The 27,892-nt window shown below is 35.9% G+C and overlaps 2 protein-coding genes across 2 annotated transcripts in view; both read left to right on the top strand.

Annotated features, from left to right (window-relative positions):
* Positions 1-27,892, top strand: part of LOC121300752 (importin-11-like) — a 183,471-nt gene that overhangs the window by 131,570 nt on the left and 24,009 nt on the right. The window contains exons 28-29 of the mRNA XM_041229541.1: positions 8,297-8,392; positions 11,315-11,399. Coding sequence (XP_041085475.1) covers positions 8,297-8,392; positions 11,315-11,399 — 181 coding nt within the window. The remainder of the gene's footprint in view (positions 1-8,296; positions 8,393-11,314; positions 11,400-27,892) is intronic.
* LOC121300759 (leucine-rich repeat-containing protein 70-like) lies at positions 437-3,710 on the top strand. Its single transcript, XM_041229554.1, has 2 exons — positions 437-507; positions 991-3,710. The coding sequence occupies exon 2, from the start codon at positions 1,033-1,035 to the stop codon at positions 2,809-2,811; it is 1,779 nt and encodes a 592-aa protein (XP_041085488.1). The 5' UTR covers positions 437-507; positions 991-1,032; the 3' UTR covers positions 2,812-3,710.

Raw genomic sequence — 27,892 nt, 5'->3', positions numbered from 1 at the left:
ACACTCACTTCAGTATCGTTCAAGACAAGAAGACCCGAAAAAGATAATCTCCTCTGCTCAGAATATATTGTATATTCATAGCTTTATATTTACAGAAATTCGTAATTGTTATGAGGCGCATGACTTTCAGTAAACTACATGGTATAACTACATGTATGCATTTTATAACCTTGTGGTAGATTTTGTATATGTAAGTGGTCTTTTTTGAATTGAATAGCACCACTGAGTTGGTGCATGTATAAAAATACTTCACTAACAGCCAAGATTTCCTTATACACAATGGCCTACTAGAATAGCATGACATCCTCTGCAGATTTCCTGCATCCCATGGCAACATGTGTTTAATCCAATCACCAGTAAGCATTTGATGGAAGAGAGTTCCTTCCTGACTGAAAAGCTAAAGTCCATAGGAAGGCTGCAAGTTCCTGGAGTTGAAGCTTTTTTATTCATTATGCAAGCACTTGACTTGTAACAGTTCACAGATTGTATTAATTATGCAGTGGACAGGTAAGTTGTAGAGATTTTTTTATGACAAAATGTTAAATTTGGCTATGTGTGGTTTTTAGTAAATAAATATATTTAATTATGTTTGTCAGTTGTATTACATACATGCTTTTGAATGTAATGTGTCTACTTTTAAAGTGAAGTGACTGAAGATTGGAATACAAAGCCAACAGAGCAGATGCATAGGTAACTTATTGGTGTCTGCACTCTCATTTGCAAATGTTGTCCAAGTTATTTGAGTTTCTAATATACTCACATTGCAGCATTTTTTTACATTACCAAAATAAACTATAAACTGAATTGGGGACTATTGATGATGTCATCATTCTAAATGTTAGACGTATGGTGTGTAAATGACTTACAGCTGGAAATACCCTAACAAGACTCTGCAAAATGTATTAACCAATTGCCATTACTGTTACTTACTTTTGCTATAACAAATTATGGGGTAAAGGTATATATTATTTTTCTTTTTTTCCCAAATAGTCTGATTGCAGATGAAGGGAAGAGATCTCGTACATTGGAAGAATGTTTAAGTTTTGCAGTTTCATGACCTCCCTGAAACCATTTGTTAGTTTTCGTATGTGTTTTCTTCTGATGCTACTTCACAACCTGAATCTGGGCTGCCCTATCTCCTGCCAGCAGTGCTCAGGAACTCGAGTAGAGTGCTGCAGCCTGGGCCTCACATTCATTCCCAGGAACTTGTCTCGCAGCACAGCGGTAGTGCACCTGAGTGGAAATAACATCTCTCGTATATGTGCTGAGGATTTAAGGAGGCTGAACAAACTCTCTGTGCTTTACCTGGACAACACAGGGCTGCTATACATTGAGGACAAAGCAATGAGGCACCTTCACAAACTATATTATTTATACTTGAATGACAATCAGATAGAACGATTGGAGCCAGAAACTTTTAGAGGACTTTCAGATCTTCATTATCTATACCTTCATCATAATGAAATACATTTTATTCCAGATGGAATGTTTGCTGACCTGATTGCTTTGCGTTATCTGCATCTTCAAGGGAACCGTCTTAAAAAAGTTGGAAGTGGCGTTTTTTTGGGCATGACCAGTCTTAAAATACTTAATCTTGCAAATAATAGGATTTCAAGGATCGCCAGCTCAGCATTTATGAATCTAGGGAAACTTGAGGTACTGTACCTCAAGGGAAACAATCTTGGCCAAATTGCATCTGACGTCTTTGCAGGGCTTGGGAACGTCAAGCGCCTAGACCTGTCAAATAATCCTCTTGAATCTGTGCCTCCTTTTGCTTTCAAGGGGCTGGAAAACCTTCAGTATCTCTCCGTGGAACATGCGAAAATAAAACATATTGACAAAAATGGATTTGCTAAACTACCCAATTTGAAACAGTTGACCTTAAGTCATAATAATTTGAATTGTATTGGCTCAGACGATTTTGCTTTATTGAGGCAACTGAGGTACCTGCACTTAGACAGGAATAACATAAGTCACATTGGGAATGAGGCCTTTGAGGGAATGGCAGCATCACTCAAAGTCCTAAATCTAGGCCAAAATAATCTGAAATATATGCCCTCTGCTGTACTTCAGCCTTTGGTCTCACTTATCCATGTACAGGCAACTAAGAATCCCTGGAACTGCAGCTGCCAACTACTTGGATTGCACAATTGGTTAGTGTCTTCCTCTGTTATGATGAATGTTCATTGCCAACATCCACCACAACTGCAGGGCAAATTATTGCGCTATGTTAATCTGAACAAATCTGGGGTTTGTGCTGTCCCTACCGCCACCATCATCCCTGTGGTATCTTCAACAGCAAGTAAATCCAAAAGTTATTCTGTGCTTGGGGGTGAAGCAGTAGAACATACAAAGCAAATGACAACTGCTGTGGCGCTGCAAATACCGGTCCAGCACCCACCTGTAAACCTAACTACTGAAAACAGAAGTCCTGAAGGTGAAGATGCTCCTGTCTCACTAAAACCTTTACTGCTTTGCGAGCAAAGAATCACTAAGCTGAACCAGGATTTTGACATTCTCTTAGTATTTTTCGTCTTTGCGTGTGTACTGATTTTAGCCATGTTGTATAAATTGCTCCATCTTAAGCATAGGCTAAAAATGGTGGAAGGGGAGAATGTGTTGGAATATTTCAGTTTCTATCAGTCAGCACACTACAATGTGAGTCAACCTGCCTCGCCTCCACCAAATCTTCTACCAGCAGTTGCTCCAGATGTGGTAGGAAACAGCACAGCAGGTCAGATGGGGCCCTTCAAACAAAACAATAATGGAAATCAGACGCAAGTCATTCTGTTTGAACATTCAGTTCTATGATTGTTTGATCTGGACTGACACCATTGAAGGCACTGTCCTGGGAAATATTCCATTAGTATATAAAAGCTATTCATTTAATGTTGCTATTTCAGTTCGTAGTTCTCTATCAATAATACATTATTATTATTATTGAAGCTAATTCAAGTTATTGGAGCCATTGAAATGATTGACGGTGCCCTTTGTACCTCAAAGTAATATAGCAGTATTTACTGTACAATGTTACATTACATTTTAAACAATGTTTTGACTGATTAGAGTATATTTTTTTTGTTTCCCAAAGTATTTTTTTAAACTGCTATGATAAACTTATGATGTCTGCATTCGCCCATTTCCCTTCTTGGCAGTCTTTAATAACCAATTTTTTGACAACCTGTATAATCAACTCCATTGTGCCCCTTCAATTTGCTCTACAGAGAAGCTTACCTAGGTGGTTTGTGAAAACTTTGTTTTTAATGCATGCAGCTAATAATCAGGCTGCTTTTGTTGCAGAAGGGGACAGGGGAAATGTACTCTCATATATATTGTCATTTTTCAGTGGCAGTAATTATTTAATTGAATACATTGTTGTGGACATTCTTATGCTTCTGTATCATCAACTTAAATTGTAAATATAAAATTTGAAACATTTCTGTCATTTCACTAACCCACCATTGCAAGACACGTTGAACGGTGACATATGTTTATATAAGCAGGTGTTTTAAAGCCAAACACATAGGCATGAACAAGGTGTGACTTGAGGATTGCAGTATTTTCACCATGTGCTTTGCACAGAGAGCCTTTTTTCAACTCTCAAAGCAGAACAGACCACATAGCAGATAAGCTCTTTGTTGATGCGTACAGCAAACACTATAGCTAGACAAGACCATAATCTGACACTTGAGAAAGAACAAAGAAAGGGGGGGGGGGGGGGGTGGGGGGGTGGGGGGTGTGTGTGTGTGTGGGGGGGGGGGGGGGGGGGGGGGGGGGGGGGGGGGAGTACGGTCAACAATGTCTAATTGTGTTTGTTTGTGTGTTGAATAACAACACCTCAGTGCTGCATTGGCTTTTAATGCTGCATCAAATTACAAACCCCTAGCAATCTGATTTTCAAAATATTGTTCTTAAATGATCAAATCAAACATAGGCGTTCTATGAATGCATAAGTGTGTCTTTCATATATTACTGTGATCTATAGCATGTCTAATTTGCAAGGGGGTGTACATATTGTGCATACAAATAGGAAACTTATCAAATGACATATTGCTTCAAAATTGTTAGAGTTCTACAAGGCAAATATCCAGCTATTACAGGTCTCTGTCTATGTGGTGCAAGGTAACGATTTCAGAAATGTGTGCAATCTTGATATTAGTGTCATTCAGTAAGTTTACAAGTTTTCGGAAGCTTTAGAAGTACTAAATGACCCAATTTCAACTTAAACAGGTTTGAATACTGCAATGTAAAACAACAATAAAACCCAGCGTTTGTGGGTCGAATTGCATTATGGGGGAAATGGGAACCATAACTTGTTTAACAGATTCCTCACTATAATGGGTCACATTGTAACGGGGTAGCACTGTATTACTTTATTTAAATGAATAATATAACATAACTAAACAAATGGATCTGTGTAAACTGATCAGTGATTGAAATCTGACATCCGTTTAGAATTATTTTATTGTTTCAGACAAATACTACATATTATATAATCCAAAATCATTAAGCAGTTCCCATTATGTGCTACTATAGCCTGCTTTTTAAATAGTTATCATGCTTTTTACGATCAAAAAATGAAGTTGTTGGGCTGTAATATTTATATAAAGTACTATTGCCCCTGACACTTTGATCAATGGACATTGAAATAGGAATGTAACGAAACATTTCATTTTTATTGCCACTGTGTGTGTTATTTTTTTTCCTGCTAGAAATAAGGATATAGTTGTTAATAATGATGTGTGTGGGAATGATGTCAAAGTTTGCACATGTGCAGCATCAGAATACATTTTCTGAAATGTGTTCACTTTCAGAATTTTCTAATACATTTTCGGAAAACTGCATTTACATGACTTTTGATATCAGCATTACTTTTCAGAAAACTATGTACCGAAAAATTTCGGAATTTTCATGTTCTTGTAAACACACGGATTGATCCATGTGTCTCCCTGTTAAACTGTAAGAATCCACTTACTGTGATGAAATCTTTTAATCTTTGTGTTCCTATGTTGTGCATGTTTGTCTGCAAACAAAAAAATAATAATAATAATTTGATTGCACAGACTAGAAGTAATTCACTTTACTACCATGTTGTTGTTGTTGTTGTGTTTTTCTATTGTTTTTTTGGGTTTTTTTTTATTCTCCCAACACGCATTTCTAATTACTGTAATTATAGACCCTGTCCTTAATATTGTATTGTACTGGTTATTTGTGTATTTCAAAATGTACTTTTTGGTTTTCTGAAATTGCATGTTAATTTTTTTCTTTTGTGTATTTTTCACATGCTTTCGATATAATTAATAAAAAAAAAAACATTAAAAAAATATATAACTTCTATAATAAATTTGTTTTTTTTTTTTTGGAAAATAGTATTATTATTATTATTATTATTATTATTATTATATTACATGGTGAACTTTTTCTATAAACGTCTGTGTTTTACAGTCTGAATATACATGGTGGTGACATGAGACCTGTGTATAATAAGGTTGACATTGATTAAACTGCTAACAAACTTAGCCACCAGTACCTGAACACAACAAAACACTGTCAATACCAAAACAAACAATGGCCTGTAGATTTAACATTTTATCTGCAGAAGACAGGGAGAGATTTGTGGAAAAGCAGAATGACACAAGTAATCTTAGAAAAGCAATAAGCAACATGAATTACCTCAGCCACATGCCCTCGATGGCAGGTGTGACGCAGTTTAGGCTGATGGCTATTGGAAAGCAGAGGCTCTTAAGTGAAGAGGAAAACTTCAAAAAAGCCTAGCATATTTGCTAATACGATTCTTAGAAATAATACATGTAGTGTGTCCCCCGCCTCCCCCCCTCAAAAAAATAAAATAAATTAGAATAAAAATACAGAAGTTTAAAAGGAATTGTTAATTGAACTTATTTTAAAATTACATTTTTCAAAGTTATTCTCAGCTCTTCGTTAAGTTAAATAAACACTGCTAGTTCTACAGTTTCTGGCTGTTAGAAACAAATAATATTTCAGACTTTAAGTTTATAATGAATAGATTTAAACATTTGTGGAACAGTCCTTCCCCTTTTAAATTATAATCTACATATTCAATAAAAAGTTGAATGATGACTTAACATTGTGTTTTATTTTTTCAAATTTTACATGTAATCGTGCATGTTTTAAGTAGCGATTTACAGTGTAGTAAGATACTATAAATGAAGATGTTTCAACTAGCAATCATAGCTTTAAAAATGGAAACCTTGTTTTTCATATTGAGTAAGTGCTATACTCGGAGCACAAGATGATGCCTTCCGCTGTTTTCGTAGGAAATCGTCTCTGTTTAGCTCATGAATAGTAGAAGCACATGTTTTACTTAACACTCAATATGCATTTCTAACTTGTCAAAGGTGCTGCAAACAGGGAAATGCACGTATTTCTTTCAGAACTGCACATTCTGGTATTTAGTTTTTTATCTGACTTAATCGGAAATATGTATTTTGTATTGTGCAAAACAGTAAGCTTCTGGTTTGATTAAAGAAACAGACTAATTCATTGAAGTTGTACATTATCATGCAGTTTGAGATTGTTGCAGTGCACATATTCTCATTAACAGTAGTGTGTATGTGTGTGTGTCTCTCTCTCTCTCTCTCTCTCTCTCTCTCTCTATATATATATATATATATATATATATATATATATATATATATATATATATATATATATATATATATATATATATAATCTCCTATAGAAAGTCTACACCCCCTTTAACTTTTTTTCACATTTTATTGTGTCAGTGTTTCATAATGAGGATTTTTTCCACTTATCTACACACCATACTGCACACTGTTAAGGGGAAAAAAGTTTTTATTGAGAGATCATATTTGGATAAGTCTCCACCCCTCTGAGTTAATACTTGGTGGAAGCATCTTTGCCAGCAATTACAGCTGTGAGTCTGTTGGGATAGATCTCTACCAACTTTGCACACCTAGATTTGGCAATATTTGACCATTCTTCTTTACAATCTTCAAGTCATGCCATAAATTTTTATTGGATTTAGGTCAGGGCTCTGACTGGGCCACTCAAGGACTTTTACCTTTTTGTTCCTTAGGCACTCCATTGTAGCTTTGGCTGTGTGCTTTTGGGTCGTTGTCATGCTGAAAGGTGAACTTCCATCCCAGTTTCAGCTTTCTTGCAGAGGGCAGCAGGTTTTCTTCAAGGACTTTGCTCCATTAATTTTCCTTTCTATCCTGACAAGTATCCCAGTCCCTGCCGATGAGAAACATCCCCATAACATGATGCTGCCACAACCATACTTCACAGTAGAGATGGTGTTCTTTGGGTGATGTGCTATGTTGTGTTTGCGCCAAACATAACGCTTTGCATTTAGGCCAAAAAGTTCCATTTTAGTTTAGTCAGACCACAAAACTTTTTGCCACATGGCTACAGAATCTCCTGAGTGGTTTTTGCATACTTCAAACGGGATTCAAGGTGGGCTTTCTTGGTGCCACCCTACCATACAGGCCAGATTTGTGCTTGGGATATTGTTGTCACTTGCGCACTTGACCGTAGAAGCCTGTACCTCTTGAAAAGTTGCCATTGGCCTCTTGGTAGCCTCTCTGATCATTCTCCTTCTTGCACGGTCGTCCAGTTTAGAGGGACGGACGGATCTAGGCAGGTTCTTGGTAGTGCTATACACCTTCCACTTCTTAATAATCGTCTTGACTGTGCTCCAAGGGATATTCAAGGCCTTTGATATTTTTTTTATACCCATCCCCTCATCTGTGCCGTTCAACAACTTTGTCCCGGAGTCCTTTTGAAAGCACCTTGGTGCTGACGGTTGAGTCTTTGCTTTGAAATGCACTACCCAGCAGAGGGAACCTACAGGAACTGCTGAATTAATCACTACAATTTAACACAGGTGGAGGCCACTTGGTGTGTGATTTTGAAGGCGATTGGTTACACCTGAGCTAATTTTGCTATTACAAGGGGGGTAGACACTTAACCAACCAAACTATTTCAATTTTTATTTTTTATTAATTTTCTGCAAATGTCTAGAATATATATTTTTTTCACTTGGAAGTTATGGGGTAGGATGTGTAGATAAATGAAAAAAAAACCAACAACTTTTAATTCCGGGCTATAAGGCAACAAAAGGTGGCTGTGTGGCTTTGCTTAATTTATAGATGACCGTGCAGTAACTGAGTTTGGACCTTTTTTATGTTACATAGTGGTTATCCCAATTAATGCACTGAACTGTGGCAGTGTCCTAAAGAAGACTCCCTGTTACCCATTTTAACTGTCACCTTTACCTGTTTCTTTGCAGCGTCATCCAAGATAAATTCTGTGGAATAATTAATATTTCTGTAGAGGCATTGCATGATGTAATGACGGAAGACCCAGAAACAAGAACCTTTAAAGAGTAAGTAAATTGCAGAGAGGTATGTTAACACGTTTTAAAACCATGGTAGACTATGAGAAATGCATAGCAAACCATTGAACAAAGTATGGGAAAACTGCAGAATTACCATGTGGATTACTTTGCTGTGGATGCAATGTGTACTACCTGCTTAATTTATTCTACAAGGCTGTTTAATTGCTGAAACCTCAATGAGTCATTTAATGAGAAGGCTTCATTTAATTTCATTTCATTCCCATACAGTAGTGTTCATTTAATGGCCCTTTTACTGTGATGTTTGAGAGTTTAGCTTCTGTCATATGCTTGAAGTCAAATGGGTGGACAGTAATGTTTATTGACTGCTGTTGGCATTGTATACACTCAAGGCTTTTATTTAACAGGTGCCCCAAGGTTTCTTTTTGAGTAGTCATGATGATTGATTGAGATAGTCTGTGTAAAGCATCAGTTTTTAAGGAATAACCTTGAAAAAATTTCATAAAATTGAATATTATGAAAACTAGATTACTATCTGTATCTTTACAAAGTTGATTTACAAAGCATATTATTAACAGTCAGCCCATTTAAGAGAAATTTAGACCGTAAATAACAAAGATTTATAAACTTACTTTACTTTTTTGTAAACCATAATGTAGAGACATTTGTTGTGGGTGACCTTAACACAGAACTACTCTGGTAGTTCTACAATAGTATTGTTGATTCTGATCAAGAATTGATTTATATTTATTTTTATTTTAGTTTTACAACAGATGTATTTAGCATGCTGTAGAAACAGTGCAGTATGTGTTGTTGGCAGTCCGTCAGTAAATGTGTAGCTAAAAAGAATGTAAAAATGGAACAGGTAGAGAACAAAAGCATAGATAGAGAAAAGCAGATCAAGTATAAAACTGGTGGAGAAACACATGCTTATGTGAAAAAGCACTGCATTCTTAAAGAACAGTTTAGAACTGAGCCCCCCACTTCAATAATTATCTTGGATACAGTACAGATCAGCCGACCTTGGCCTGTTGCTTTCATATTTTGGAATTTCTGAGGCTTTACAATTAATCAAGTACAAAATAAAATTCAGAAGAGAAAAAAAAAATAGGTTCAGTCGGTCAAAGAATAAACAGCCTTGTAATTCTAACAAGACTCCGGTCACGTTTAGGACAAAACCAGTAGCTTGTTCACTTCCTGTGACTTAAGATTTCCGGATGACTAAGACTTAACGCTTCAAGATATTGTCTTCATGCTCAGCACAAAGCTGTATTCTGTGATTATTTCAGTCAAGTTTGATCATGGCTATCATACAAGACCAATGAACTCTTTCTTGACAGTTTTTTCCCCCTAAGCTGCTGCCATAATGGTGACAAAGCTTCATATGTCAGAAACCATTTGAGGTAGTGACTTCATATTTGCAGTGTTATATAGACATATAGTTCTAGTCAAATGTTTACATAAGGAAATTTATAATTTCTAGAAATTTCTCAAAAACAAATAATTATAGGAAAAATCTTTTGCTTTTGTGGCTGAGGAAACAAAGTGCTAATTCAAAAGTATTTATACCCTGACAAGGAAAACAAAATTAATAGCTAGTTGAGGCATATTTATCAATAATAACCTCTTTAAACGATTAGGATATTTGTCAGTGAGCTTTTGGCATGCGTCTTTAGTGATTTTTGATCTTCCTTCAACGCAACATTGTTCCAGTTCATTCAAATTCCATGGACTTGTCTTGTGCACAGCATTCTTCAACTCATACCAAAGACTCCTACTAGGCCATTCCAGAACCTTGATTTTATTCTTCTTTAAACATTCTGAAGTAGGCTTGGATGTGTGCTTTGTATCACTGTAGTGTTGGAATGTCCAGTTGCGCTTTAAACCAAGTTTTGTAGCAGAGGGTTGCAGATGATTGGCCAATATCTTTGGGTATGCTATGGAATCCATTTAACCATGTATTGGAACTAAATTTCCTGTGTCATTAGAGAGGAAAAACAGCCCCATAGAAGGATCTTACCACCTCCATTCTTGACAGTAGGTATGGTGTTCTTTCTCCAAAAGTAATGGCAATTAGCATGACCAAATAGCTCAATTTTTGTTTCATACTCCACAAAACCTTTGACCAGAACTCATATCCATCATTCAAATCCCGTTTTGCAAACTTTAAGCAAATGTCCTTTTGACGCTTTCCTAAGAGTGGCTTTTTCCTTGGCCTGCAACCACTGAGACCTTCATCATGCAATACTTGAGCTATGGTTGAAATGGAAACCCCAGTCACACTTTTATACTCTAAGAGCGTTCACCTACAATTCAGTATTAGGTTCTGCATTATCATATTGAAATTTCTAGCACCTTGTAGACAGTACTAGCATAGTATCAAAGGGTATGAATATTTTAAAATTTGCATTTTTGGAGTTCTGCAAAAAATTTGCTGAAATAAATCATTGTAGACATCTACATCAATTTTATTTTTTTTTTTCCCTCATCCACAAAACCAAAACTTTTACTCCAAAAAGTTTTTCCTAAAATTCTTTGTTTTTGAGAAATTTCTAGAAATTATACATTTCCATTGGGGTATGTACATTTTTGAGTACAGCTGTGTGTGTGTGTGTGTGTGTGTGTGTGTGTGTGTGTGTGTGTGTGTATATATATATATATGCTTGAAATGGCTGCCAATTTGACTTGGAGGAGTCTCAACTTTTCATACTCAACGGTATTCTTTGATTTTGTTAGTTCCATTACAGTTAGCGTCCATATTGTTTGCAACCACTGGACATATCAGCAGTAGGTACTTTTCACATATCCATTTTATTTCATGGTTATAAACCATTCGATATTATATCACATTCCTCTTAGATTATTTTACTAGGTATGATGTATTTTTGTTCACGAAAACTCACATTTCTTGTATAAGACTCTTGTCTGTTTTCTTTTTTTTTTTTTTAATAGCTGTATGCTAATGTCTCACTTTGATGAGCCCAAACTGACAGAGGATGAGGAGTCTCCCACAGAGCAGGATAAGAGGAAAAAAATGGTGAGTAGACCTGAAGATCTCTGGAGGTTGCAGTTTATAAACCAGTAATTATTTAGAGATTATGAGGGAAATGCCTACAGCTCACAAATAATTAGCAAGTATCTACTATTGATGTATCTAAAAACATCTGTGGTTGATTGTAGCAATGTAGACCTGCCACCCTATAATCTCAGGATCAAAGTCAAAAAGATTGGGTATGGCTCAAGGCCATAATTAAAGGGTCGACTAATTAGGAAACAAACACTGACATTGAGAAGCCTTCACAATGGTGTTGTCTAGAAATTCAGCTACAGTACATGTAGAAGTTCATTGCAAGACCAAAGGCAGGTGGTTGGGGTTTGCTGTGAAGATGAGTGTCATTTTTTTGATCGCTTCTCCTAAATGGTCTGATCATTGAGTATTAAAAACAAGAACACAGTGAGTTTTTTCTTTCTTTTTTTTAACATTTAAAAACCTATTTTTTTTGTACTTGAGGGAGCACATGTTCTAATTATTTGTATCCATATTAAGAATCATTAACACAATTAAGCTTCGAAATCGCTTTAGACAAGATGGCTAATTTTCAAGGCTATATTGCCTTTTACTTGTGGGGGAGGTGTGGTGGTCTCAATTTTGTCCCCAGTAAACAGTGACCTCTTATATGAGCACTACATTTAACCATTATCTGTTTAAAGAGTGAAAATGCAAATTCAAACTGGATTTAAATGCATCACATTACCATATTAAAATATTAAGGGGTTTTAATGTGATCAGTACGTACTTTTGTAAATGATTAACAATCACTCTGCGTGGGGATTATCAGTTATTATAAACCCTTTACCGCTGCTACTTCTGCTAATGCCTCAGAAACCGTTTTTTGTGATGGCTTCTTGTTTACAGTTGTATAGAAACTCCGGCAAAACCTTATGTTGTCCTCCTCTGTGACCTAAGATAGAAGCCACATTGGGCTTGACTTTTTTTGGTTTCCATGTGATAAAGACGTAAAGCGTTGAAATATTGGCATGTAACAGTGCTGAGTGTAGGTTAAGTTCTACCACTGATATTGTCCCCTTTTGTGGCTGTAGTTTTACAGAGTTGTATAACACTAATGTATTGGTGACCTTGGCATTGATGTCTTTTGTTAATGTTTTTTAGATACACAGCTGTATTCTATGACACCCTCAGTTAAATGTCATTAATGGTGTTGCCTATTAAAAAATAACTGTTTCACTACCACATGTGTCAACCTCTTATATCAACAGTACACACTTTGAAATTGTATCTTTGCCTTTACATTATACTCTGGGGATGCTATGGTTTGTTCACAAAAACAACCTCCTAGATTAAGTTGTGTTAATGGAGTGTGTGTGTGTGTGTGTGTGTGTGTGTGTGTTATTTAATGTTAGTGTTATTTAATTATTATTATTTTATTATTTTTTTTACAAAATCCACAGTATTTAGATATTTCTTTTCTTTGGGGGGTATTTTGTATTTGTTTGCTTCAATCACTAAGAATGCTAACAGCAGTTTAATATAAATGTAGATATCCAGTGTTTCCATGTCCAAAGGGACAGCTCGTTCTTTGGTAAATCAGCTCAAATGGTGTAATGAAATTAAAATTTGACATTTATTGAGGCTAGTGGGGTCTACCAGGCCCCAGCAGGCAAGAGACAGTGCTAACAATTTGCAGAATTTACCAAGAGAAGGCTAATCCTGTGTTTGTTCTACACAAAGTCAATATATATAAAAACCATATCAGTTAGAACCAGGCTCAGTAATTATGCCTTGACACACATTCTCCGATGTTTTTTATAATGCTGTTAGACATGAGGAAAGAAACCTTAGTGCTATTTAGGCATTTGGCTACTATTTTGTTTTTTTCACATAAATAAATAAATGCCGCACACTGTCAATTGAGGTTAGTATCTTGGATTGTCTCATGAACAAATATTATAGTTTTTACATTATTAATATACCATTTGAACATGATTTCTCAGGGGCTATACTAGTTCGCTGACAGGGGATCCAGAGTAATTTTATTTATTTATTTTTCTTTTGCGTGTGTGAGTTGAAAGAGCCTACAGTCGTGAAAACAGTTTGTTAAAAACAGCAAAGGATGAATAAAATCTGCTTTGTGACGAGGGTATTTAAACAGGCAAAATCTCATAGATTTAAAACTGAAATGATCGTTAACTATTGCAATAATCTTAGATAATGGTATGGTAAAAACCGACAATACACTTGCCTCACTGCCTGCAGTATAGCAATCAGTTTCTAGTGCATTTATTATCCAGGTGGGAGATGATGAAGCGGGGAGATTGGGTTTAATGTTTTTTTGTAACACTCAAGAGGGTTGAAGTAAAAGCAATTAATTCCTTGATTGACAGTGTTTGTAAACATTACTTATATTACTTCTCTAATTAAAATAAAAGTATTGTATATTTTTAATCATTTAAAATCCACATTTTGTGTAGTCAGCTTGTAACAAGCTTTACATTTGCTAATTTAAGTTTAAATATGTCTGCCTATACTAACGTCTGTTAATAGAGGTGGTAATAATGAGAGGAGGCGTTAGTAAACAGGTATAGTGATATAGTATAGTGACAAAAACATCTTCACAGGCTTTACAGTGTAGTCCAGTTTGAATATAAACAATGTGGCATGAATAATTGCTTGTTTACAATTCATATAAAGGTGGCATTTGTAAATTATGTATGTTAATTTAATATTGATGACTTTACTTGGCTAATAAAGACAATATCTTGGGAATCGTTCATCTAAATTTAATTAAACTTATATACTTGCTAAACAAGTTCTATACAGCACTTAAACAATAGACTAACCCTGATTAGAGGGCTTTCATGTTTGGTATTTAAACACATCTGGGTGTACTGTAGGAGCACGAGCCACAGGCAGACAAGGGCAAGCTACCAAGGTAAGGCCTGATGGTCAAAGTTCTATCACTATTAGAAAAAGATAAACTGATCCTTTTTAATGTTGTTATTAAATCTTTAAATTACATATTTACCTTTTAAAACAACTTTTTATTTTGATTTGTTTTTCCTTTTTGTCCAGTTGTGATGATGATTCTTGTAAAGGGACCTCTTTTTGCACAAATGTTGACTATAACATAATGTCATGGTATGTGGGGGGGCTGCCTGTTTTGTATATGTTTACAGTGGCTATATACTGTAGTATGTCATAGCTTGTGTGCTATGGATGGTTAATTATGTAAAACTGTGGCAGGGAATCAATGTCACTGGCTTGCTAGTTACAAAGTGTTCTTGATATCCATGTAGAACAGACGACAGAAGAAAAGGTGGTAGGGTGATCTGATTTTTATTTTATTTTCTAATAGCATATGCAATTACAAACTATGTTCTGGTTTAATGTGGTGGTTTTATACTTATGCCACAAGTTAAACCCTAACTCCATTTACATTTAATGTTGAAGAAATTTGTCCCCTTAGAATAACATGTGACAAAGTAATTGCTGATGCGTGGTTGTTTAGATATATTTGTATGCAGTGTGTCACCAATCTCTTCCAGGAACAGACCCCTCTCAGTTCTTAATGGAAGTCAAAACAATACCTCGGTACCTGTCGCCTGGCATTTAAAATAGCGTGTGAATCATTCACTGTTCCCAGTGTACTGTAACAGAAGAATTAGAAAGGGTGATGAAAGTTTTATTAATAATTGACCTTTTTATCAGGCAGAAATCGGGTCTTATAAAGATTGTGTGCGTATTGTGCTGCAGCATCACAATTATGTTCTTGCTCTGGCTGGATAAGCCAGTTCATTACTGTTGGCTTCATAGATTAATGGTGGATCGAAAATTAAGATTGAGAGTCTGAAGGCCACATGTTCTGCTTCATAAATCTCATCATGTTTTGAAGTTCCTGAACAATGTCCTAGCCGAAGAATATAACTTTTTAGGCTTAATATTTAACAAACCTGCGGTGATTCAGGCAGCCTTGGTATAGCAGTGCAAATCATGATTTTATTATAAATATAGTAAATTATTGGCTTATTTTGTAGTATTTATGTATGTTTCTGTATCTTTATTGATTGAATTTTGTTACAAATGACACGACAGCCATTGCTATGGAAGATATAGACTTTGCCTTAGAAGGGGAGAAATAAACATAAGAACTACTGATGTTTTAAGGCAGTTGTTACTGTTTAAATAAATCTAATATATATTTTCTAATATGCTAATATTTTAGAACCATACCATTAATTAAATGTGTATTCCATTAATGTGTTACCCTTCCTCACTCGGCAGTCTGATCATCAGTGTCAGTAGCTTCATTGCAATACGAATTTCATGTTTAAACAAAATGTCTGTTAAAAGATGAGTGATTAACTCCAAATCTGTTCAATTTTCAAAGAGAGGTTATAACTAATTATAAGAGTAGGTTACCTTTCTATATTAAAATACTTTACAGCAACTTTTCAGAAATGCCTTATCACTTTTTTTTAAAGTTGCAAATAAGCCTTTTTTTAAACTCTGATGTCAAGGATTGTGGAAGCAGTAGTTCTGTTTTGCATTTGCATAGTTAATATAAATACGTGTCATCATTGCTAAAAATGAGGTTAATGCTCTTTAGATATTTACAGCCTCCATGTGCGTGTGGGAGGGTTGCACTAGTAAGTGATCATGCCATGCAGCTCTTGTATTTGTCTTCATGGTGTTGAAAATTATATGAGGCAATCTTATCTGGAAGGCTTCTGCCTCTTCCCCCCTGACAGTTTATCCAAGCTCCGTCTTTATCTGCTCATCATCTTCCAGTTTCATTATTTTACCTAAGGGCTGATTTTGTGATGTGGACCTTGGACCACGAGAGTCTTAGCAGTGAATGTTTTCACTGATGCCCAGAATCTACACTGAACAAAAATAGAAACGCAACATGCAACAATTTCAAAGATTTTACTGAGTTCATATAAGGAAATGAGTCAATTGAAATAAATTCATTAGGCCCTAATCTATGGATTTCACATGACTGGGAATACAGATATGCATCTGTTGGTCACAGATACCTCAGAAAAAAGGAGAAATGCTCACTAACAGGGATATAAACAAATTTGTGCACAAAATTTTAGAGAAATCAGCTTTTTGTGCGTATGGAAAATTTCTGGGATCTTTTATTTCAGCTCATGAAACATGGGACCAACACTTTACATGTTGTGTTTATATTTTTGTTCAGTATAATTTGAATTCCTCAGGAGTAAAAAGTAGTACAGTACTTTGGTGTGTCAAGCCACCATAGCAGTGAAAATATAATCCATCTGTGGCAAAGTTTGCTTTTCTTTTATTATAGAAATTTCTGCATACTGTAAACTTTCCCAGAATGAATCTGTTTCATACCATATTTAGCATTATGCTTATTAGAGGTGTTGTGTCTTCTCTTCAAAGATCCAAGATTGGTATTATGTAAAGTTATCTATTAAAGATAAGGTACAGTGCAACACTATTAGAGTAATACAAAATGTACAATGTTCTGTTTACCCACGTTTTAAAATTACAGTAATTTTAAACTTCCCTGTAGAAAGACTTCATCATTTACTAATAGCAAGCTTAAGAATAATTTTTAGAAACAAGTGAACATAAAATAGTACCGTTTTTAAGCAAACAGTAAGAATTGGAGCACGAACATATACAGTACTAAAGTAATTAAGTTGCCAATTTATTTTAATGTTATGAATGAATTATACATGGGTATTGCTTAACATGTATGGAAAAACAATAAACTTTGCATGTACTGCCCGAGAGACAAAAAATGGTTATTCATTCAGAAAACCATTAATAATTCACTAGGTTTTTTTTTTTTAAATCCCTCCTGTACAGTACTCTTTAAAGAGAAGGTGTTTAACATAATACCGGGATTTAATATATGCATGGAAACAAAGTAACTTACAGTAGTCTAATTAAATGTCGTCTTATAATATTAGTTCCAAGCATTTTAAAATGCACTTTCCTATAAATAAATAAGCTCCAACAAAAATGTTTGTCTTATGTTGTAGTTTTGTAATGCAGAACATTGTCATAGGAAATTTAATGTCTCAATGTACTCTAAAATTAAAGCATAGAACAAATAAACAATTGGAGATAAAAAAGAAATGATGGAATATTTTGTTTAACAAAATTTAATCTAAATTTTTGACTCATCAAAGTAGCCACCTTTTGCAGATATAACAGCCGAACACACTCGTGGCATTCTTTCTACAATGGAAATCAAATATTGTTCGGAAAGTTCTTCCCAACACTGTTGCAGAAGTTTCCACAAATGTGTTGCACTTGTAGGTTGCTTCGCTTTCAACCTTCTGTCCGGTTCATCCCAAACCAGCTCGATGGGGTTTAAGTCTGGAGACTGTGCTGGCCATTCCATGATTTGAAGCCTACTGTCTTGTTCTTTTCTTCTGAGGTAGTTCTGACATAGCCTGGAGGTATGTTTTGGGTCATTATCTTGCTATAGGATGAACCCCTGACCAACTAGGCGTATACCAGAGGGTATTGCATGGCGCTGCAAAATGCTGTAGTAGCCGTTTTGGTTCAGGGTGCCACTCACTCTGTGCAAGTCGCCGACTCTGGATCCAGCAAAAGAGCCCCAGACCATCACGCTTCCTCCATGTTTGACAGTTGGTGTCATACACCGAGGAACCATCCTTTCGCCTACTCAACGGTGTACAAAAACCCTGCATGATGAACCGAAGATTTCAAATTTTGATTCATCGGTCCATAAGACCTTCTTCAGTAGTCCACTGGCGGTGCTTCATGGCCCAGGCAAGCCTCTTTTTCTTATTTTGCCATCTTTGCAATGGCTTTCTTACTGCCACTCAACCTGTCAAACCTGCAGCTCAAAGTCTTCTCTTCACAGTTGAAACTGAGACTTGCTTACTTTGACCAGTGTTAAGCTGTGCTTGAAGCTGTTGTCCTGTGAGCTGCCTATCACACAAGCTGTTGACTCAGAAACTTGTCTTCTGATTCTGTTGTGGCTTTGGGTCTGCCAGACCTCTTCCTGTCAGAGTTTCCTCCAGTTTCCAAGTGCCTTTTGATGGTGTAGGAAACTGTACTCACTGACACCTTGGCTTTCTTTGCAATTTCTCTAAAGACCTACACTTTTAAGGGTTATAATGGTCTGTCTGTCTTCCTTTGTTAATTGCCTTTTTCTCGCCATTATGATAGCAATATACTACTTCCTGCAGTACAATACTGTCCAAATAATGCTTAAGAGGGTGTAGTAACACAGTCTGTTCCAACACTGCTTTTATACAGACAGAGGGTTTGTAAGTAATCAACAAAAGTTGGGACACCTGTAGGAATTGTTAGCATCAACTTTCAAGGCTTAATTTACTTCCATTGCTGCAGAACAGCTGTAAGTTGTTAACCCATTAGTAGTTCCCTGAAAAAGGCCTTTTTGTATAACTCTGAAATGTACATTATTGTTCAGTTTTTGGTAACCTAAACTTTTTAAACTTTTTTTTTTTTTTTTTTTTTTTTTTTAACTTCTGGCAGTTTACCGCTTACCTTTGTACTATTTCAGGTTATTCACTGGACTTGAACTTCTTTAATTTCAATAAAAACTGGAAAATTGGGGGTGTTCTAAAACTTTTGACCGTGTGTGTGTGTGTGTGTGTGTGTGTGTGTGTGTGTGTGTGTGTATGTGTATATATATATATATATATATATATAAATAATGTGTGTGTATAAATACATACATTCTGCAAGTATGCTTTGTCTAGCTTCCGAAATGTTGTACCACACTAACTTTACTAGATCCTTAGTTAGTAGTAATTTTTTTTTATACTGTTGTCCCAGATCATTGTAGAATTTGAGTTTTTATTTTGGTACAGTATTTTAAGTCTGATTTTTGTAGGGAAGTTTCTAGTTTCTTTGTGTACACTGCACATTATGTATGCAATTCCTCTTATTGCGTCTGCACAAAGCAGGGGGAAAGGTGAACTCTTGCACACGCACTGCATCAAGTGATTTCCTTGAGTGGGTGTGATCCATGTTATCTGCAATTATCCACACAGCTAGAAGCTAACATTTTCTCACTTTGCATGTCCTTAGTATCTACGAATGTATCCAGCATAACTTGGCATTGTTACATTTTAAATGTTTGTTTGGGGCATATTTACTGTACTCCAAAGCGTGCTGTTTTTCTTTGCTGAAACGTTTTCAGAGTTGATAGATCAAACTGGGTTTAGAGCAAATGCAGATAGGTAATTGTGTTATTTAGGGTTAATCATTCTTGAACAATCGTCATTAATCACATTTTCTGTAGCTCAGATGTCTCTAAATTGGGCAGCCATGTGGAGATATTTCACACTGCATTATACTACTTTTGCTGCTGACACATTCATCACATATGAGAAATCAATCAGTAGTCCTTAAGGATTTGTAAGGATTATAGTACATCTTATCTTGTGTATCAATGTAGTTCATGAATGCAGTATTTTGTGGTAATTTATATGTTAATACATTGAGTGTAGGGTGTCTCTTATTATAACAGACATCACTATGCACATTTTGAGTAGACATCATACACACGTCTATTTGAATGCCCTGCATCATGAACGCAATGGAATATTAAGGTTATCTATACATTTAGAAACATTTCTGTTGGTTGTTGGAGTGATATGCATGTAGTGTTTCCTGTCCTTCAGTGTGAAAAGCCAAGTCGTACCTAATTTTAATAGGTATAGTTTTAATACAGTGGTTTCATTAAACAATTTGCAGCATAGGTAGTTTTTATGTACTTGCTTATCTGCCTTCATTCTAGATTCAGTTTAATGTATTTCCCTTTAATTAAAATGACTATTCAAATGCAGGCTTTTTACTTATTAATGAGGATGACTATAAATGATTAGAGTGAACAGCAGTTATCTGTTCTGTTAGTCATTATACATGTATACAAATGTATTAACTGGTGTATATGCAAACTGAGCCATTTTCATGTGGAGTTTAGTCATGCAAGGCATTGGGAGGATCACATGTCCCAGAGTACAATATTTTTGCTACATTAAAATTGGGAGTACCTGAGGTACCTGCACAGTCTATAGTTATTCAAAGGGATATTTCCACCCCTGCAGTAATTGATCAGTTTTGTGCATTAGCCATTTTATTTAAAGATCTTTATATAAATGTTTAACACAATATTTAAAAAGTGATGCACTGTTGTTCTTATGATATGGTATATCATGGAACACATATTTGCTAAATCAAATAAGCAGTCTATATGCTTATGATATTTTTCATAGCTGAGACTTCCGCAGACACTTTGTTACAGTAAATAAATGTACACTTCATAGTGAAAACCGCTCTAGTGGTATGAATGATTGCTCTGGAATGCCACACTTTCCATTTTACATAACTTGTATCATTTTCCAGCAGTTTTTGTGGGTTACAGAGGTAAAAAAGAAGGTTACTATTTTACTTCACCACGTTTCAGAAACCCCTGTTGTCCAGGCTATTTGTTAGCTCCAGAAGACACCTGCGGGGTTAGTCTTTGTCTTCCAGGGCTAGTAGCCCATCAAGCTCCTTGGTGTAGAGATGATTGGCTTGGTGGAGGGACCAGAGGGTGCCCACTGACCTTCTACAAAATAGAAATACCGGCACTACAAAGATGCCTCAATCAATTCCAACACACACAGGGTGCTTCGTCCCAGGAAAAAAAACTATTGAGAGAAAAAATACTTAGTATGATGCTTCTGTGAAGAATGTAACAAGTATATTTGTTGACATATTTTAATGGAACGGACCATGTGGATTATGGAAGCATGTAGATGATGCTCTCTGTCACTGATATTAGGCTTATTAGAGGGGAAGGCAAATTCATACTGGCTATTCTATCGTCTGTTAAGAGACGTCCTGCTGAGACCATCTTAGTGTAGGAAGAAGCATATTACTTTGACAAGTATGGTTTCGAAGACCCTTTTCCATGGAGCTTTACCTTCTGGGATGGTGTCAAGTGTTTTGCTCGTTATATTGGGTTAGATTAATTTGGCTTGCTAATAAAGTCAAGGATAGGTCAGTAAAAACATTGCAGAGCACAAACCAGGTTTGACAAGCAAAAGATAAAGTAGGCTAGCAATAAAATGTTGGTCTCAGGATAGCTCAGAAACAGTAATATAAGTAGGTTAGCAAAGGTAACAGAGCATTGAAGTACCTCATGACCTCTTGGTGCCCTTCTATAACTATAGTGCGAAGTATAAAAAAAAAAAAAAAAATCCTGATTTATAAAAAAAAAAAGCACAACATCAGACAATATGTAATCCAGCAACCACAACATCAAAGACCACATTGCAAACACAACAGTCAGAACCAGTTTTTCTTCCAATTTGTGAACTGTGGTATTACTTGGCATGTCGAATAATATGGGGGGTCTGATAAGCATTTTCGGTCTGTCCAAGCTGGTGCTGTTTGTTAGAAACAATGAAATTGTTTGTGGTGGCAGTTTTAATACACACTTCACTATACCGTACTTGAATTTAAGACGCAGGCTATTTTTAAGAAGCAAAAAAATGGTTAAACCATGTCTTAAATTCAAAGGAATACAATATTTCCTGTCTGCTGAGAAACAGGTGTGAGATCTGTTGGGGACATATTTTAAATAATTTTCTTTTACATGTTAAATTTTTCGGTTGGAGTGAGCGGTACAATCAGATGCAAGGGAAAATGTGCTACGTATGTTATCCAGTAGAATAAAACAGAAGGCCCTGTCCGTTTACTTTCGCTCATAAATTGGTTACTAATCCAGTTGAACTGATTTCTCCTTGCAAAAATCGTACCACAGCATATCTAAAGTGCTGTTTTTATATGTAAAGCACTGCTGCGTGTTTGAACATGACAACAGCACTAAGGGTGGCTTTCCAGATATGCATTAAAAGATTGCTATAAAGAGTACCCCCCTCTCCCCACTGTTTGTGTTGGATTACTGGCCCAAAAGGTAGTTATTCATTTCAGTTGTGTTTCCTTGGCGACATGTTCTGCCTTTACTGTAAATCTAGTATAAATGCTTGAACATTGATACTACCCCACAATAGTTCTGTAGTTTAACAAATTTGTGGCTCAAAAAAACAAATGTGTCCAACACTGATATCCAGTTAGTAGTCTCTAAATATATCTATGGTGTCATTTTGAAGATTTCGGGGGAAGCTTTATTTATTAATTCCTGAATGACAAAAGTTAAATCAAATCTCCAAATGGACTTTAAAATGCATTACTGTTTCCTATGATTGAGAAGATAGATTGATTAAATACAATAAATAAATATATAAAACTTGAGTTCTGCATATATTCCTTCCAGCAGGTTTATTTCAACTCCAGTTCATCACTTAATGAGACAGGCTTCACTAGTCAAATATTGCCAATGCAGTGAGCAAGTTTGATCCAGACCCCATAAGAATACTGGTGCCCCAGCATGATTAAAATAGTACATTCATTTTCTGGTGTGTGACACAGACGCACAAACACACACACACTGTCTTAGGACCTGTACCTAATATCAGGTTTGCCCACCATTGTCTGGGTCACAGCCTCGACACAAGTGGCATAGACTCCATAAGGTGCAAGAAGGAGTCTCAAAGGAATGTTAACCCACTCAGTCATTAATATTTCATGTGCTTGTGCAGTCTTTCATTTTAATACCAGTCTTGCCTAGTTGGATTGAGAACTGGAGTGTGGTGACCATGGAAACTATTCTCCGTCTAGGTGCATTCTCTCCTTGAAAGTAGCCTTCACCATTAGGGTACAAGTGGAGCGTTGTTGAGCAAATTTAATCTGCAATAAAGACATCAATGCAGACTGCAGTCTGCTAATCAGAGAAATAGGTCATCTCTATGCTCAGTGTCACTGGACTTTACAAACACTGAAAATAAAATGATCCTACATATCACTATGCTTAAATGATATTCCTTTTAACAGCCAAAAAATAAAAGGACCATGTTCCTCTGCAGGCTAATATTATTGTTCCCTTTTATGTCACTTTGGTGAAGTGTTCCCTATTGATGCTGGGAAAGTTGTTCGTTGTACAAAACCCTCCTTCTGTGCCTTTTAAACTAAAGCTTTTAGCCTGGGTTGCCACTTCAAATGTATAACTTTCAGCTTTGATGGGATCTTCATTTCAACATGAAGATGGAGGCATTAATCTGCAAATACATGTCTCTTGAATCTGGTAGTTACTAGTTGCTTGTGAATACAATTTCAGGGAGCTGGTAAATTGATCCTCAACATACTAGGGTTGATTTTTGAGGGATACAACCTTTAATGACCTGCCTGAAATTGCGTAGTCTGTTATGTTGCTTGCTACTGGCTACATTTTGTTTTTGCTGAAGATTTATAGCTCTCTTTCTTTATTTAATCAAATTTTGCAAGCTAAATTAGATTTTAACTTGTATTTATGAGCACTGCATTATATAAAACATTGAGGACAGATCAGTACTAGGGTGACGCTCAGTTCAATTTGCTTTATCTTGTCTTTGACTAAGCTTCATTCTAAACCACAACAAGAGTTCTCCAAGCATCAAAGGTCAGAATGTACGGCACTGATGTTGAATAACTAATATACAATCATAACAGGTCTTTTCTTAAATAAATGTCCCTATAGTTTCAGGTTATATGCTATGGAGAGGTTTTACTTATTGGGGTCCTCGTTCAAAAAATGGGGACCTTTAACACAGATCGTGTCAGTTTGTCTGTCTGTCTATCTGTCCATCTGTCTGCCACACTATACCAAGTGAACATAACTGCCTTCTTTTTGCACTAATCTTCACCAGACGTTTGTCATACACTCGTAGTCTGCTATAGATGTTTCCAATTGCATTTGGCTGTAATCTGATAAACTTTTGGTTTTCTATATGAATATTTTTTGCACTCATTTACTTTCTTACTTTTAAGCAGTCCAAAATCATTATGTCATCACTTTACGCCGACTTTAGAGACTAGAGGGCTGTCAGAAATCATTCAAGTTACACTGGGGTGTCCAGTACACCTTATCCTTAATAAAATTAAAAACTATTTTTGTAGCATGCATTATCAGATGCATTAAAGTTATAAAATGGGTATTGTAAATACTCTATCCTGATTGGTCAACACAGGTCACATACAGGTATTGATGTTATAGCAGATCGCCATTGGTTGGCACTTCTTTTCAAAAAGGGGCAGATCACTGGTAGATATCCATACACCACTAGAATTTTTGGGAAAAAACACGGCAAACATATTAGAATTTATTGCAATAAACATGACTGATGAGATTTATGCAGATGTTAACCTTTTGGGAAACAGAACTGTACATGTGATTTGAATGAGTCTGAATCGGACAACGATCATTAATTAAAGTAGTGAAAAAAGGCAAAAGTAAGTATTGAAATCAATTCAAAACTCGCTCTTCTAAGAGAAATGGACATCAATAAGAATTAAATTATTAAAGTCGAAAATATAATGTTCTTTATAATGCCACTGTCAGTGATTATAAAGACAATAAAAGAATGACACCATATAGTAAGAAATAGCAGAACAGTTGGAAATTGATGGTATGTCTAATTCTGACACCTTAATTTTAGTCAAAGTGACAGGGAGCACCACACACTGGTTTTGTGTTTCTATAAAATGACGCTTCTTTGTTTTAATAACGTTGACCAATAATAATAATCAAATTCACACACTAAAGGGCGGTAAATGACCAGAATTACCGCATGGCAGAGGTAAGCCAAACCGTGCGCACAAAGGACCAGTGGTAGCTCTGTTCACTGAGCAAATCATATGCACAAATAAAGTGATCTACAGGATTCATTTGCAGAACTAAACATGCAGAATTATGCTTGAGGTATGCATGAGATGTGTGTGTGTGTGTGTGTATGTATGTATATATGTATATATATATATATATATATATATATATATATTATATTAGTTCCTACAGTTCCTATAGAAAGTATACACCCCCTTACAAAATGTTCACCTTTTGTTGCCTTATAGCCTGGAATTAAAATGCATTAAAGTATTTTTTTTAATTTATCTACACATCCTACCCCACAACTTCCAAGTGAAAAAAAATATTCTAGAAATTTGTAGAAAGTTAATTAAAAATAAAAACTGAAATAGCTTGGTTGGATAAGTGTCCACCCCCCTTGTAATAGCAATCCTAAATTAGCTCAGGTATAACCAATCGCCTTCAAAATCACCACCAAGACCCTGCCTAGATCAGGCCATTCCTGTAAACTGGATGGCCGAGCAAGGAGGAGACTGATCAGAGAGGCTACCAAGAGGCCAATGGCAACTTTGCAAGAGCTACAGGCTTTTATGACTTGTCTACACACTCCACACTGTTAAGGGGGAAAAAGTTTTTATTGAGAAAAAAATTATATATTAAAAATACAAAACTGAAAGATCATAATTGGTCTCCACCCCTCTGAGTTAATACTTGGTGGAAGCATCTTTGGCAGCAATTACAGCTGTGAGTCTGTTGGGATAGGTCTCTACCAACTTTGCACACCTAGATTTGGCAATATTTGAGCATTCTTCTTTACAAAACTGTTCAAGCTTTGTCAAGTTCTTTGGGGAGCGTTGATGGACAGCAATCTTCAAGTCATGCCACAAATTTTCGGATTTAGGTCGGGGCTCTGACAGGGCCACTCAAGGACATTTACCTTTTTGTTCCTTAGCCACTCCAGTGTAGCTTTGGCTGTGTGCTTTGGGTCGTTGTCATGCTGAAAGTGAACTTCCATCCCAGTTTCAGCTTTCTTGCAGAGGGCAGCAGGTTTTCCTCGAGGACTTCTCTGTACTTTGACTATTTTGTTTCATTTTAAGCTTTTGTGTTTTTCTTTATAAAAACAGAAAAAAATGAAGTTTTAAAAACACAGATACCATCAAATTATAAGTAAATGATGTAACATCATAATAAAACAAACAAACAGTTGCATTGTCTGTTATTGCAAAGGCAGACACACAATTGAAATCAATGCCATTCTCCACAAGCGTCTCATTGATATTGAGGCAAGATGCAGTGTATCTCCTAAGTAAGCAGTATGTTCCTCTGAATTACAAGTTGTAAAGCTCTATGGGATGAAAATAATGAACAAAACACAGCTGCCTTGATTGTCAGAGTCCTCATCGCATACAACGCACACAGACTCAAGAGTTGTTCATTTTGCCATTTAAATATTCTTTGCGTGCTGCATACACTTTAGGGAGATACTCTGGTCTGAGTGAGTCATTAAGTTGTTACGTTACAAAACGTTGTAATATTTAATTGATCAGCCGTTGTATCAGTTTCAATTCAAACGTGTTGACATTACATGTTTCTCCACTTTCTGTGCTTTCTTTAACAATTCTGTGATTGTAACCTGCTTGTTTTGTAATTGTTTAGCCCAAGTTTTGTGTAGAGCACTGTCAAGATTTTTGTCAATAGTACCTTTTCTTATGATCCAAAGAGACATTACAAGTTTCGTCATTTGTGATGCATGTGTCATCTAGTGTGATACGTTACTCTTTGCTGTTGCTGCTAAAATGTTCAGACAGGGCCTTGTTAATTCAAAATATGTCAGCCATATTGCATATATGTACAGCCCTGGGACATCCAGTCCTGGTGTAGTATTAAGAGTGCAAATGTTTTTTGTATAATATCAGGTCTCTGAAAGTGTGCCAAGGTCATTAAAATAAATTAATTGTATTTCTTATATGGCCTTTTTAATGGAGTTACATCAAATTTTCCTAGCTAAAATAGGAGGCTGTGTGGTCCACTGGTTAAAGAAACAAGCTTGTAACCAAGAGGTCCCCGGGTTCAAATCCCAGCTCAGCGACTGGCTCACTGTGTGACCCTAAGCAAGTCACTTAACCTCCTTGTGTTCCGTCTTTCGAGTGAGACGTTCTTGTAAGTGACTCTGCAGCTGATGCATAGTTCACAAATCTAGGAGTGAAAGGGGTTTGTTTATGAAAGCATGAAGGGCCCTCACCCATCTGGCAGATGGAGTTCTTTTACAGTACTGGGGGTTCCTGTTTTAGTGCCAGAGGTGTTCAAGTGTGACTAATCTTAGCTTGAAGTTATTAAGTGCTGTTGGTGGAAGGCAAATGCGTGTTTTAAGTGTTCCTACATTTAGCTAGCAAGGCATACTGAAGTACCCCAGTGCTGTGGTTGTAAGAATTTGTCCTGGCACTTTTGCATGTTTCTATTACTTGCAATTAAAAAGTATTTTTTCACTAAAAACTTCAAGTTGTTGTTCTTGTTAAAGTGAAAATATAAATTGGCTTAAATAAATAAATCAATGGCTATGTTTACAACAAAAATTGAGGTAGCATGTATTGATAAAAGTGATATCATTCATGAAAAAAATTCCCCTTGACACAGCATTTTTATTTTGACACGGGTTACAACAAACTTCTAAGTGCTGCACCAATGGTCTATGCTAGTAGTTTGGATGTCATGTATTATAAGAACTGTATTATAATTTAAAAGGGATACATTTATTTTAAAAGGGTGTTTTAAAAAAAAAAGATTTTAGAGTGATATT

This window comes from Polyodon spathula, chromosome 2, assembly GCF_017654505.1.
Source record: "Polyodon spathula isolate WHYD16114869_AA chromosome 2, ASM1765450v1, whole genome shotgun sequence".
Taxonomy (NCBI): Eukaryota; Metazoa; Chordata; class Actinopteri; order Acipenseriformes; family Polyodontidae; genus Polyodon; species Polyodon spathula.
This window is presented reverse-complemented; position numbering and strand designations above follow the sequence as displayed.